Source organism: Lipophrys pholis, assembly GCF_963383615.2.
Source record: "Lipophrys pholis genome assembly, chromosome: 2".
Classification (NCBI taxonomy): Eukaryota; Metazoa; Chordata; class Actinopteri; order Blenniiformes; family Blenniidae; genus Lipophrys; species Lipophrys pholis.
Genome location: NC_137636.1, coordinates 33,663,856 through 33,677,310, shown reverse-complemented (window position 1 = coordinate 33,677,310; position 13,455 = coordinate 33,663,856). Strand labels below are relative to the sequence as shown.

The 13,455-nt window shown below is 42.0% G+C and overlaps 1 protein-coding gene across 1 annotated transcript in view; it reads right to left on the bottom strand.

Moving 5' to 3' along the window:
• itfg1 (integrin alpha FG-GAP repeat containing 1) overlaps positions 1 to 13,455 on the bottom strand; it is a 213,321-nt gene that overhangs the window by 159,306 nt on the left and 40,560 nt on the right. Inside the window, exon 7 of the mRNA XM_080458012.1 lies at positions 12,409 to 12,458. Coding sequence (XP_080314138.1) covers positions 12,409 to 12,458 — 50 coding nt within the window. The remainder of the gene's footprint in view (positions 1 to 12,408; positions 12,459 to 13,455) is intronic.

Below are 13,455 nucleotides of genomic sequence, written 5' to 3'. Positions count from 1 at the left end.
CCGAGAATAACTGCCTCCTCAAGGAACTGCATGTTGTACTTTCGGGCATCTTTTTGTTTCTTTCTGATTGTCTTGTTCAGTTCTGTCAGTTCAATCTTCTGTACGTCACCGATGACTTTGAAGCTTCTTCTCGTCGCCAACAGGTCAACAGTTGATCAGTTAAGTTTGTGCGGGCTTTACTGTTGTTTCTTTGGCTCGGTTTCTGAGGCTGAAGTGATGACAGCTGATGTTATCTTGGCATTCAGTGTGTTGATATTGGAGGTGGTGTCTCCTTCTTGTATCTTTTCTTGCAAGTTAGATTGGGACTTAGCCTCATTGTTGTACAACCCTGGTGTTTGGCTTCCGTCTGAACATTTTATTTGTTTCCCTGCTCAAGTTGAATTGCATTTTTGCCCTCAGCATTCAATGGTCACTGCCACAGTTCAATTGACTCCCAGTAGACATGTCCCTGAATATGTGCAAGTTTGTCTGAAAGAATGAAATAGATTTTTTTCATTGTTTGTCCATCTGGGCTTCTCCGTGTCCATTTCCTTTAGCTTTCCCTTGAGAAGAAAATGTCTGTTATGTACATTCCATTGAGGCTGGCAAAGTTCACTAGGTGTTCACTAGTTCACTAGTTCACAGTTTCTTATCCCTGTTCCAAATTCCATATTGTGATTGTAACACTTGCATCCCTATCAGAAGAGCTGTGAAACTCAACTACTGTTTTGTCCAACCAATGAAGAAACCAGAAAGGCTACTCCATGTTGTCACTTGTGTGTTCTTCCTCTGTGGTACAGCATGTGCCCACAAGGTAGCTTGATGGTGTCTTCACCTGATCTTCTGGAATCTGATAAGCTCACTATGTTTCACTTGATATTCTCCACCTCCTTTAGTAGGCTTTCTAAATGATGGTCTTCAGAAAGCGTTCTTAAATTGTATGTAGCCACACAGAATTCTTTGGGCCTTTTCCTCTTTTTGCTGTTGATGTTGCGGGCAGTACTATTCGTGGACACAGTATCACTGTCAACTACGCTGCGGTTAGACCCATTTGCGATGATCCAACAATGGACAAAATGATCAATCTATAGGCGAGGATTATTATTATTTGTCATTATTACTGGACTGTCTGAGACCTGAGTCGTCCAAATAACACTTTTTATTGAGGGATATAAAAAGCTTCACTGTGATCAAATGTTACAAATCACACTGAGAAGTGAATGATAATTCCTTCAACAATCCAACAGATACATTTTAAGTAGTAAGATCAGGAAGTTCCTGTCTGAAACTGTCCACTTTCTGCTTCTGACCACAGCTGGAATACGTTGGGAGACTGCTGAGTGTATGAGCCAGACGTGGAAGAAACATTTTTTTCTATTGATTCAACAAATAAGCAAAAACAGTGCTGTTACACCTTCTGAAGCTCAAATGGATTCTGAACACTGAACAAATCAACTTCAGTGAAAGTCACGTCTAAATCACATCAGATAGGTTACATGTAGCTCAATGTCTCCATGTTGATTGATGAAACGCTGGTTTACGTCAAACAGACAATATAGAACAATTTAAAAATAGACGAAGGCAGAACTATTCAAAGTGTGCATCCACATATACATATGCAGTATAATATCAGATAAAGCCATCACAGAAAGCTATGATTACACTCAATTTTCCTGCACATGAAAAACTGCAAAAAGCAAATCAGAGCAATCAACAAAGCGGAGAAGACAAGTGGCCTGTAAATATGAAACCACTGGTTCATATTATAACATTTTAAAGCTACACATCAATAGACTGCACAGTTACATTTCAATAAAGGAAAGCCACAGCATGTCCAATAAAAGCTCCTCTCTGTAGCAGCACTGCTCCCGTCACACATTATAATACAGTACAGTGGCCCAGATATAGATTTTCTGGAGGGAGGGGACCTTCCAACAACACCAGGATGAAATCCTGCCAACATCCACGACAATTTAATGCACAGGGACGTCCTTACATGGTCACACACATCTCCAAAGTGAACACACGAGGATGAAATATCACAAAAACACATGTTCCTGCTCCTTTTGTACGCCGTCATTGTGTAAAAACTCAGGTCTTTTCAATGCATTTCACAATGTGTTGTTTGTTCACAGCAGGAAACAAATGTTTGTGCTGCTGGATGGCTGGAAAAATTAACATTTATATTTCATATACAAGTATGTAGGTCTGTAATGAAACTCTGCCATGAAGCAGAGTAGGTCTGTCATGCAGGACTGTAGGTCTGTAATGTAACTCTGCTTTATGGCAGAAAGTGTTAGGCCACGTTTACACGACAACCACTTCAAGTCGAAATGAAAAACTGTCGGATCGTTTTGGGAGTCTGTTTAAACTACAATGCTGCTCTGAGCCACTGAAAACAACATATTGGAAACACTCCGACTTTGCCATATAATCCGTGGTACTAAAAATCATGTGTCATTACTTTTTGGTATTTAGAATCAAACCATCTGGTCCACTTTGAAGTAATAACACGCTGGTCTGACTGACACCGTGTTGACTCAAGAAAAGGTAAAAATATTTTGAAACTTCATTTCCAGTGAAAGATGTGTGAGTCTTTTATGATCTGGTGCCATGCAGTCTGTACAGGTCCAAGTGCTGACATATTAAGTCTCTTTTCTCCCACAGAAAAGCTCAGAAACGGCAAAAAAATGGTTGTTTAGCCTGGTGGAAGTACAGTGGGTCTAATTCTTGCCCATAACGATCACATAAAGTGCCCACTGGATCATTCTAATAGCAGCCTCACAGCCACCGTCTGCAGCTCTGCTCTGAGACATTAAGATTACCAGACTAATGAATAGTGCTGCCGTTGTGATGGTCCAAGGAGATTTATGAAGGTGCAATCTGAGTTTCAACATTTTCGCTTCCAAATGGAGCTTTTGTACGACTGCTCATTCTTGAATGTGACGTAAAGAACTGGAACAAACCTGCCTGAGCAGACTCTTCATATGCTGAGACAGGCCAGAGAGACAGGAAGGAAAACCTTATCTCGTAGATTAACTATTTTATACTCACCAGGGATGCTTTAGGAAATGCAATCCAAGTTAAAATAGAACAACACAACTCGAGCCCTGTAAAATACACTTTTGCAGAGTTTCAAAGGTGGAATTTTCAGAAAACACTCCATCTCCGTCTCCATGGAAGTGGTTGGAACGCTACTACTGGGCATTCACAGCTCAGCTGAAGTAACTTGTAGTTGTGCACATGCTCAGTAGAGACAATAAGAACACTGTTTCCTCAAGAGTGGAATGACTCCCAGTCCAGATTCTCCTGGGACTTGGTAGTTTTATTTTGACAGTCACTGTAACAATCCAACTTGGTCGTCTGTCCACTAGAATGTCCGTGTTCTCCCATTGTTAATGTTTAGAGCGGATTGTTCTCTGGTGCATGCGTGAGTGTGTGGTTTCATCAGAAAAACAAACAACAGCGCCAACTAGTTGCCTGGCAAGCTAACTATGTCGTTTTCAAATTGTTGCTATGGAAACGTGAAACTTTTCTGAAACAAAAACACAATAACAATGTGTTTTCACTTAAAACGTTGTCTTGTAAACGGGGCCTGCGACTCAATCAGGACATTTGTATCATAAAGACAAAAATCAACACCAGAGAAAAGTGTTTCCTCTCGTTCCTTTGCCAGGTGCCATTATTGAAACGTCTTCTTCTTCTATCCAGAGAAACAAGTCAACAAAACAACCTGAAAACAAAACAATAAAATTTTAACTAACTGCCACATTTTAAAACTTAATTTTATGTTTTTTTATGAGAATTCCTGTTTATTTGTTTGACGCCAGAAGAGCATTTCCACACACATTATGAGTTAATGAATTCAGTATATCTGAGTGTCAGGAGGAATTTAGTGGTTCAGTTTTTCTTCCGGGGCTAAAATCTGCTGACTGAGCCTGAAAAGTCGACAGTGTGACTGCACTCATTACTTCCATCAGTGTCTCAGACTGTTAAAAAAACATTCAACCAAAGATGATTTCACTCATTCCAATGACTCAGTGTGGGATGTTTCAGGGGTATCTATTTGAAGGGAATGCTTTTAGATGCGTGGATAAAGAGATAATCTGGTTGAACAAGAAGTTCATGATACAACGACTCAAACTGTCATGAATAACAGATTTAATTCTACTGGAGAAATTCTTCCAGCAAAACAAGGGAAATCAACTGTCGAAGTCATAGAGACGAATACTATGACCGACGAGGGAACAGATCCGCTGTTGCTGTTTGTATGAATATAAATATAAATGACATTGTATGGAGGAAGGGATGAGGCTGTTTTTGAGGGTTTTCCACTGGATTATTGATCCAGATTAGTGAAATGATGTTTAAATTTGTGTTGTCTTCAAACAGAAGAGTCAAAAATGCTGGCTTGGGGACAAAATGTGGAGGCGGCATGTGAGCACTTCAGATGGCTCCTACCTATGTTTGTCAAGACTGACCCGTGAAAATGAAAATGACACGACTGGAAGATAATCCCTTCAAACTCGTGTCAATTAGATCTAAAGCCTCCAATCATGCAGCTCACAGGAGCACAGACGTGGTGACAGGGAGTTAAATCTCCATGTGTTCCCAGTGTGTGTGTGTGTGTGTGTGTGTGTGTGTGTGTGTGTGTGTGTGTGTGTGTGTGTGTGTGTGTGTGTGTGTGTGTGTGTGTGTGTGTGTGTGTGTGTGTGTGTGTGTTTAAGAGGAGCTGATTGATGTGTGAAGATGAAGGGATTACAGGTCTTATTATTCTTCTTCCCTTCTGTTCTCATTGCTCCCAACACATGCTTCTGCACAAGCAAACGCACACGCACATTTACATTTACATTTCTAAAGATGAGTGATTGTGTGATATTCTGTGACTAATCACACTGTTAGCGGCTAAGATACTAAGATAATGTTTGGGTGCATTTCATACTGAATAATGAACTATTTCTTATAATGAAGCCTGTTAATAGACCTGTGAGCCTCATTATACAACTTTTAGTGTCTTTTACAACAAGACATTGTTGGGTCACTTTCCTTTTGAGAAAAACAAAACCTTAAGGTATCATTACTCCGAACTTTGTTGCTTTACTTGATCGATCAAAATGGAGAAAATATGAAGAAGCTACAACGTCACACTGAGCTGCTTTTCGCTGGAATTTTCAGACAAAAGATTCCTGTGTTGACAGCTGTTCTACAGATATGAGGAGCTGAAAAGTGGGCGTTTCAAGACTAACTCAGCTAACTGAATGACTCAGAGGTCAAGTTAGAGTCAAGTCTGATAGCTGTGTAGCTTTTTATACCACTAACAAAATGACAGCACAAAAATGGAGGTGGTAGTTATCACATTTCAAAACTGACTAATCTGCATCGTTTTTTTTAAATTGTTTACAAAATAACACAGCACATAGGATGCTTTAATTAATCTGATAACTTGTGTTCAGTAATTATTTCACTTAGTAACTGTAACCCTCCGTCCACACCAACCCTGAGTTAACGAGTCGTGTTCACTGAAGTCTAACCCACAGTGACAGGGAGGTGTGTCCTGACACATTAAAGACAGATTAGCTGCAGAAATACACCAGAGTCATAACGAATAGAGGAACAGAAGAAGTCATGTGGAAGCAACACTAACTGCTTCATTATGTGCATGTTGTGTTTGTAGAAGCTCTACGCATGGAGGATTAGCATGAAATTAGTCAGTGTGCAGGCGGACAGTCGCTCCACACACGCACACGCATGCGCACATGCACACGCGCACACACACATACTCACACACTTAAGTGAGAAAGCCAGAATCTATCCTTTTTTTTAAAAAATGGAATCCTAAATGACTCAGAGGGGAAACATCAGAACACAGATGTTTGTATTTTCTGTGTTAGCAGGTCTGTAAGTATGTGACTGAGCAGAAGTTCATCTTGTCCTTGACATAAGAACTAAATGTTGATGTGAACGGAGGCAGAGGAACTTCTAACCACTTGGCTGTATGAGCCAGCCCTCTTCTCCTCGCTTCATTTTATTCCCCATGCTGTGACTGCCTTCTCTTGTGTAATCACGAGAAAACAGAGGAACGGGCAGGGATGGTGGGGTGTGAGGGGCGGGGGGGAGAAACAGAGAAAAGTAATTAAAAGGAGTCATGGAGGAAGAGCAGTGAGCTGGCCTGTGACTGATAGATGCAGCTGTATTGAACTCGGAACTGAGATGGGATTAAAGGGGGTTATACATGTACGGTTCTGATCCAGATGTATGAAGTGAAATTAAGGGCCCATTTGCCCTGCAACAATTTCAAATGAAAACACAAAACTTTTGTGGGGTGTTGGGGTCCATCTCTGTGGAAACAATGAAAAAGGAAACTTTCGAGAAGTGCTCGGGCTCAGTCTCCTTGTCGACGGCAGAAACGCTGCTAATGGTCATGTTCACCATGTCGGCAACTTTCAACACTCAAAGAGCCATTTAGACCCGTTTCCCACTGAACAGAACATGCTGAGAGCTGCACCCTCATGTTACTGTTCACAAACGCTGCTTTGTGCGCACTGCTTGTTTTGCTGACTGGGTCTATTGAAATGTGGCGCTCCACACCTCATCTTCCATCGAGGTTCAGGCGCTCCTCTCAGTAACGGGAGAGGAGATCCAGCAGGAGATGACCGCTGCTGTTCAGAATGAGAGAGTTTTCCAAGCTGGGACACAGAGAGCTAAAGCTCACAGCTTCGGACAGCCACAACTTCCACGTTCTTCCCGCCACCATTGTTGCAGAATGACGTTACATACCTGTGTCGTTACGTGGCGTTCACAACGGCGCCTACATTTTACCGCACTCTCTGTAGTGGAACCGTGCAACACAGTTGGGTCTGGATGTGCTTTGCCTTGCCGTCCCGCCCCGCTCAGGGACGTACTGCGTTGGACGGAGGCTCAAGGAGCCGCAGCAGAGGGACCAAAGAGCTGCAGGTTGCTGACCACTGACCATGACTGTAGTAAACAGTTGTTCTGCACATGCTCAGCAGATGGATGACAAGAAAGATGGCTGCCTCCAGAGTGTCAACACTCCCATCCATAATCTAAACGCAAAAATTATGTATTTTCACTTGAAATGTCATGTGAACAGGGTCTAGGATTTACTCTCAGTATTTGTATTTGTACCCGTTTATATTGAAGAACAGAAGGGGCTGATTATTCCTGACTAGTGGGAAACTGATTCAGACCATCGATGAGTGTCGAGTTTCTTTTATCTCCACTCTTATTCTGTAAAACGCCACCTGCAGAGAACTACCCAGCTTTACCCAACAGGAAGTTCTCAGTTCCTAGTTCTGAAAACATCACCTTTACTATGAAATGACAAGTAAACTAAAATAAATAATCATTATACATCAAAGTGAAGAACCCATCATGCAGTGTCCTATTAAATCTACTAATTTGTTACACATTTCCATCCCGTTCTGTCGAGGCTTCAATTGTTTTTTTTCCCACAAATGTTCCCTGAGATGACGACACCTCCCAAGTGAAGAACCTTTTCAGAAAAAATTACCTAATTTACACCTATATCCCAAAAATATGAATATTGTCACGGACAAGTTTGATATTTGGAACCAGCAACTTTACAAAATGAAAACTGTGTCACTCCTGGCTCACTACATGGAAACTGAAATTATTCAAGAAACTCAAATTCAACCTTTGGCTTGAACATTAGAATATGTTACATATACAGAGTGGTTACCTTTCAAACACAAAATAAAGGTTCAGTGTGGATTTAGTTAAGGAAACATTCAAAAACAACAACAACACATATTTCATCCACCTGTCTGCTACATGCCAATAATTAAACACGTCCCTGAAATCCACACTTCTTCTTTGAGACTTCAGTCTATTTTCTCTTGGAGGGTGCTGAAATAATATTGAAAGGATGAATGAAAGACAGGAAAGTTCTCAGGCAGCTGTTTCATATTCAATCAACTGAGCCTGCTCGTGGAAAACATGGAAATAAAAAGATTAAACTTTGTGGAGCTCAGTCATCATTAGAAGTGCCAGCTGTTACCCTTAATAGTAACAAGGCCATGTTTACACCACAACGGTTCAAGTGAAAACGCATCGGTTTTACACTCATGACGGAATGATGTAGTTACCACGCTGGGCCACTAGTAGAGATGGGTACTGAATTCAGTACTTTTATAGGCACAGACCAAATCCCGTCGGCACTACAGAGTACCGATTCATGTAAAATCAAACAGTACCATGTTTCGCATCCTTGCGACTGTGAGGGAGTGGAAGAGTAGACGATTTTCCGAACCGGACTTGAACACAGCATTGCACGCAGACGAGCGTAATGACGTCAGTAGCTGCTGGTTCAGACAACAGAGGCAACGGAGCAACATGGCTGAAAGAAAGGCGCTCAAAATCAGGCTCCACTTTTCAAAATGCGATACAGATTAAACTCGCTGCAATATTTGTGACGCAAAGTGCACGGCCAGCGGCGGGAATACTTCCAATCTGAGGAAGCGCCTGGGTAAGCGCTAGATTTTTCTCAAGCAGTGGAGCTGGCTTTCAATTTGAGCATTATTGGAAAAAAAACACTGCGTACTTGTAGTTAAGGTTTTTTTTCATGTTGAACAAATTTGTGAAACAACTGCGATGCTAAAATAAAAAAACTGTTAGATATTGTTTTGATATATATGTTTAAGTTTACATAATCACAAATAAATGTTCAATTAAACATTTAGAGATTTTATTAAACATTTATTTTACATTAAAACAAAAGAACATTTATTACTACATAAACACACAGAAGTGCCAAAAATTGGTACCATTGAGTAACAGTATCGATTCCCAGGTACCGGGTATCGGTACCGTATCGGTTCGAAAGTGAAAGGTTCCAATCCCTAGATACTATTTGATGCTGTTGGTTGTTTTTGCAATGAAATCACACACACATGCTGCGGCAAACAATACGCTCTAAATATGAACAATGGGGGATCATGGACATTCTAGTGGACAGGCGACCAATTTGGATCGTCATTACGGAGACTGTCAACTATAAAACTATAAAGTAATCCCTCCACCTTCTACACCTCTTCATCCTGTTGGCGGGATGCTGGAGCCGATCCCAGCGTTGTGATGGATGAAAACTGCCTGCATGTTTGGAGATGTTATTCCAGCAATCACACCGTGATAGAAAAAGGAACGCTGTTGCGGAGAGAGCAGAAGAAGCTGATGTTCAGGTGTTCTCTGACTCCAACCTCTCACCTGATCAACATTCCCGCCGCCCGTCTCATATCCTGCTGCTCTTTGGGCAGATCACTTTATTTGCTCTGTTTCACTCCTGCGAGTCTCTCTCAGTCTCAGACAACCCAACTCGGCCAAATCCTTCAATCTCCTTCTGTTCCTCTCCTCTTCCCTCCCTCCCTCCCTCCTCACCCTCCTATGATAAGATAGACTTCTGTTCGGCTCGTGCTTCAACCTGCTGAATTCCAAACAGACCCCTTTGATGGAAAAAGGAGCGGCGGCCTCCCCATCCTCGCTCTTCCAGAATATTAAGTGATTGTGAACTCCCGAGTCCACCACAGTTCTGCAACTCAGGCTGAAGCCTGAAGGAGGGGCAGAGGATGACTCGCCTGTCTGATCACCTCAACAGATCACACACTTATCCTCATCACGAGAGCAACGTGTGCAGAATGCATCTCATGAACGATGCTTCTATGCAACATGGTAGACCGATCGGATGGAGTCCTATTGACGGAGAGTGTCGTGATGGAGGAAGAGACGGAGACAAGCCAAGAAGAGCTGCTGGATAGCTGCGGTGGTTTTAAATGATCACTGTTGTTGCATTTGGTCTGCCCCTCCACTAGTCAATGTAAACTGCTTCCAGAGTTCCATTCTCAATATGATTCCGCGTCTTCGGGAGCAAGAAAAATCTCTGTGAAACACGTAGCGCTGCTCGTATCCACCACGGTTACCGTCAAACGCTTTTCTGTGAGAAGATCACCAAGAGAAACAATGGAAGAATGCAGAGTGAATTTAACGGCCAACACGCAACAATTTACCAGGTAAAGATTTACATCAGGCAGATTTCAGGAGTCACTGTGCATCACAGCACTCGCACTCCTCCACCTTCATTCTACACAATGATGATGTTTAAACCTGCAGCGACTCCACGATCAGATCCTCCAACAAGATGTCTGATTCACTTGGAGAAGAGCCAACCAGACAGCAAATTACCACATCAATGTTTCCCCGATTTGATTATTTTCAAAAACCTTTCTTGAAAAACACATAAGGAGGAAAAACCACTGTCGAGTCACAGCTGGTGTGATTTAGACACAAGAGAAAGAGCACTGCTATTTGGAAGAATAACTCAAATTCACAATGCTCGGTTGTTAGAGCAGGTCGTCTATGGTTGCAGGTTTGATTCCCTATCTCCACCTGTCCACATGTCGAAGTGTCCTTGAGCAAGACAATGAACCCCAAACTACTCCCATTGGATGAACTGAGTGCCTTGATGGCAGCCGCCTCAATTGGCGTGTGAATGAGTGTGTGAATAAGAGTGTTTGGACTGCTGAGATAAGTCACATGTCACAGTCACATGACCCAGAACTGTTGACATGTAGACCTGCACAGGAAACCTGTGAGACACTGCAAAGCACCTCACCATCACCTCAAATCACCTCTCCATCACCTCACCATCATCTCACCTCACCATCACTTCACATCACCTCTCCATCATCTCACCTCACCATCACCTCAAATCACCTCACCATCATCTTACCATCAACTCTCCATCACCTCACTATCACCTCACTATCACCTCTCCATCATCTCACCTCACCATCACCTCACATCACCTCTCCATCATCTCACACTCACCTCACCTCTCCATTATCTCACCATCATCTCTCCATCACTTTACCATCACCTCACCATCATCTTACCATCAACTCTCAATCACCTCACTATCACCTCTCCATCACCGCAACATCTTCTCACCATCACCTCTCCATCACCACTCCCTCACCTCACCATCCTCTGCCTTCATGTAGCTCTCTGTCCGTGTCCCTGATATGATGTGTTGGTGTGCCATTGACCAACTAAAACGGAGGGCTCTCTTGATATTAAGGGTACATATTATTCTTTTCTCTCTATACACTGTTTCTTTACCCACCTGCTTAATGCCACACAACACAGATAAAAAAAAAAAACCTTTCTTTTAAATGTTTTTTTCTCTAACTGTATGTGGAAACAGCAAAAATGCTGAAAATGATGTAGTTTTTATGTTGGGCCACTAGTGGGAGCTGTTTTTGTAATGAAACCACACACACATGTATCAGAGAACAATCTGCACACCACACAAGAATTCACACCACAGGTGAAGGTCATCCACTCAAAGAAATGTAGAAATTAGGGGTGTGGGACATGGACAAAAAAAGAATGCTGATACGTTTTAAATATCTTGATAACAATAATCTGACGATGTCCTTTAAAATGTGATTTCCTTACAAAAAAAGGGAAAATTGCTTAAGTGATTATCAGGATATCTGTGGATGCTTTAAGCCTGCGCTTTGAAGAGTGTGCTTCATTTTCCAAAATGGGAAGAAATTCCCCCGCTTCTTGTTTCACATGGGATTTATAATGGTTTTTTGGTTTTTGGGGTAATTTTATTTTGGGAGGGAAGGGGGGGGGGGGTACTTTTACTCTTATATTGTCCCATTCATACCTCAGATTTACTTAAATGTTCTTCTCCTTTCTCTCTCAGGCACATCACTGTGTCTCCCTCTTCTCTCCATTCTCTAGTCTTTCCCTGTCTTTCCTCTGCTTCACCTCTTGCACCTCCCCACTGAAGTCAATGTGACTTGTATTTCCCTTTTCCCACCAAAACTGTACATTTAAAAATTAGACATTGTCAAAACAACTTTCAAATTAATATCGTAGACAATATATATTGCAAACCTCAAGTACAAACTATACATTACTGTGTTAATGTGTTAGGCAGGTGCTGCATAATATTATTCCACCATGTCATAGCAGCAGGACAGTGTCTGAATGGCTCTGAATTTAATGTGCATCAGAGAAAAAAAGGGTTTACATGGAGAGACAGAAGGATCTGAACCAGACAACATCCAGAGGAGACGTGAGCTGACTTCTCCAAGATGTTTTAAAACCTCTATGCATAATCTGTGCCGAGAAGAACTGAAGCTGGAGGTCAAACGAAATGCTTTGTCTCCTACTGACTTACTGTGATTTAAAAACTACCAAAACATTGACTTTTCTAAGCAGTCTTGCAGACCTTTTACTCCGCATGTTGACTTTACAGTTTTACATAGTTCAGTTATTATATAAATATGTAAAAGCATAACTGAGGAAACATCTGTCCAGTGTTACGCACTGTGCCTCAAAAACCTTATTTTCACAGCAAGAGTCCAAGAAAAACCTCCTTACCTTGTTGAGCCAGGTCTCGAACAGTGAGTCTTCAGTCGTGACGAACAAATCTGGAGACAGACAGAAAGATGAGGGTCATTGAGTGATACACGGGTAACTATCATCAGACACAAGGCACACTATTGATCCACCATGAAGTGTTTCTGCTCTGTAAATGTCTTCCGTAGAGCCGAACATTTAACATCTGGAAATATCCACATGGATCACGGAGACAGACGAGAAGATCAATGAAAGGCCACGGACAGTCTGGATGACTAATGTTTGCATTTTCATTCACAAGTGATCCTTCAGATTGACTGGAACGGGAGTTCATAAATGTTTGTCCACTCACTGGACATATTTGTGAGTTTGACTACTCATTAATTCAAATAATTGATCAGCCAATCGAGCCAATTAAAAATGATGGTCTTCAGCAGCAGAAGACCACACCGGGTGTCAGAAAACCGAGGCTGCAGTTCATACCAGACCTGGACCAGAGAAGGTCTGAGTCCCCATGAGAACTGGACCAGAGAAGGTCTGAGTCTCCATGGGAACTGGACCAGGGAGGTCTGACGGGTCTCCGTTTCTGCTGACAAATTCAGATAGAACACAAACCTTGTTCTGTCTGCTCTAAATGAAGCTGTCACGAGTGAACTCAAGAAAAGTGAATCTAATCAAACATGACATCAGACTGAAGGTCAGTGATTGGCTCGTGAGCGACCCCTTCACCAAAACCCAGCCAACATTTTAAAAATCCAACCATGGATTTTCTACATCCTGACTTATTTCTCTATAAAATAGCTTCAAAGGAACCGGGACTGTGGTGCAGACATTTTTGTGTTTGTGGCTGAATCCAGAGGCAGCTGACAAAAAAACCCACCATCGACGTCGGGAGAAGCGTGATTACCCAACCATCAATGACACAACAGATGGAGTGGATACAAAATAACCAATGATTGGCTTAACCAAGTCAATTATGAGCATCGAGCAGTGAGCAATGAATATAAATGACCAACGTCTAAAGCGTGCTTGAATGCCTCTCCTGTGGTAACAAGCTTTTTGTACAGA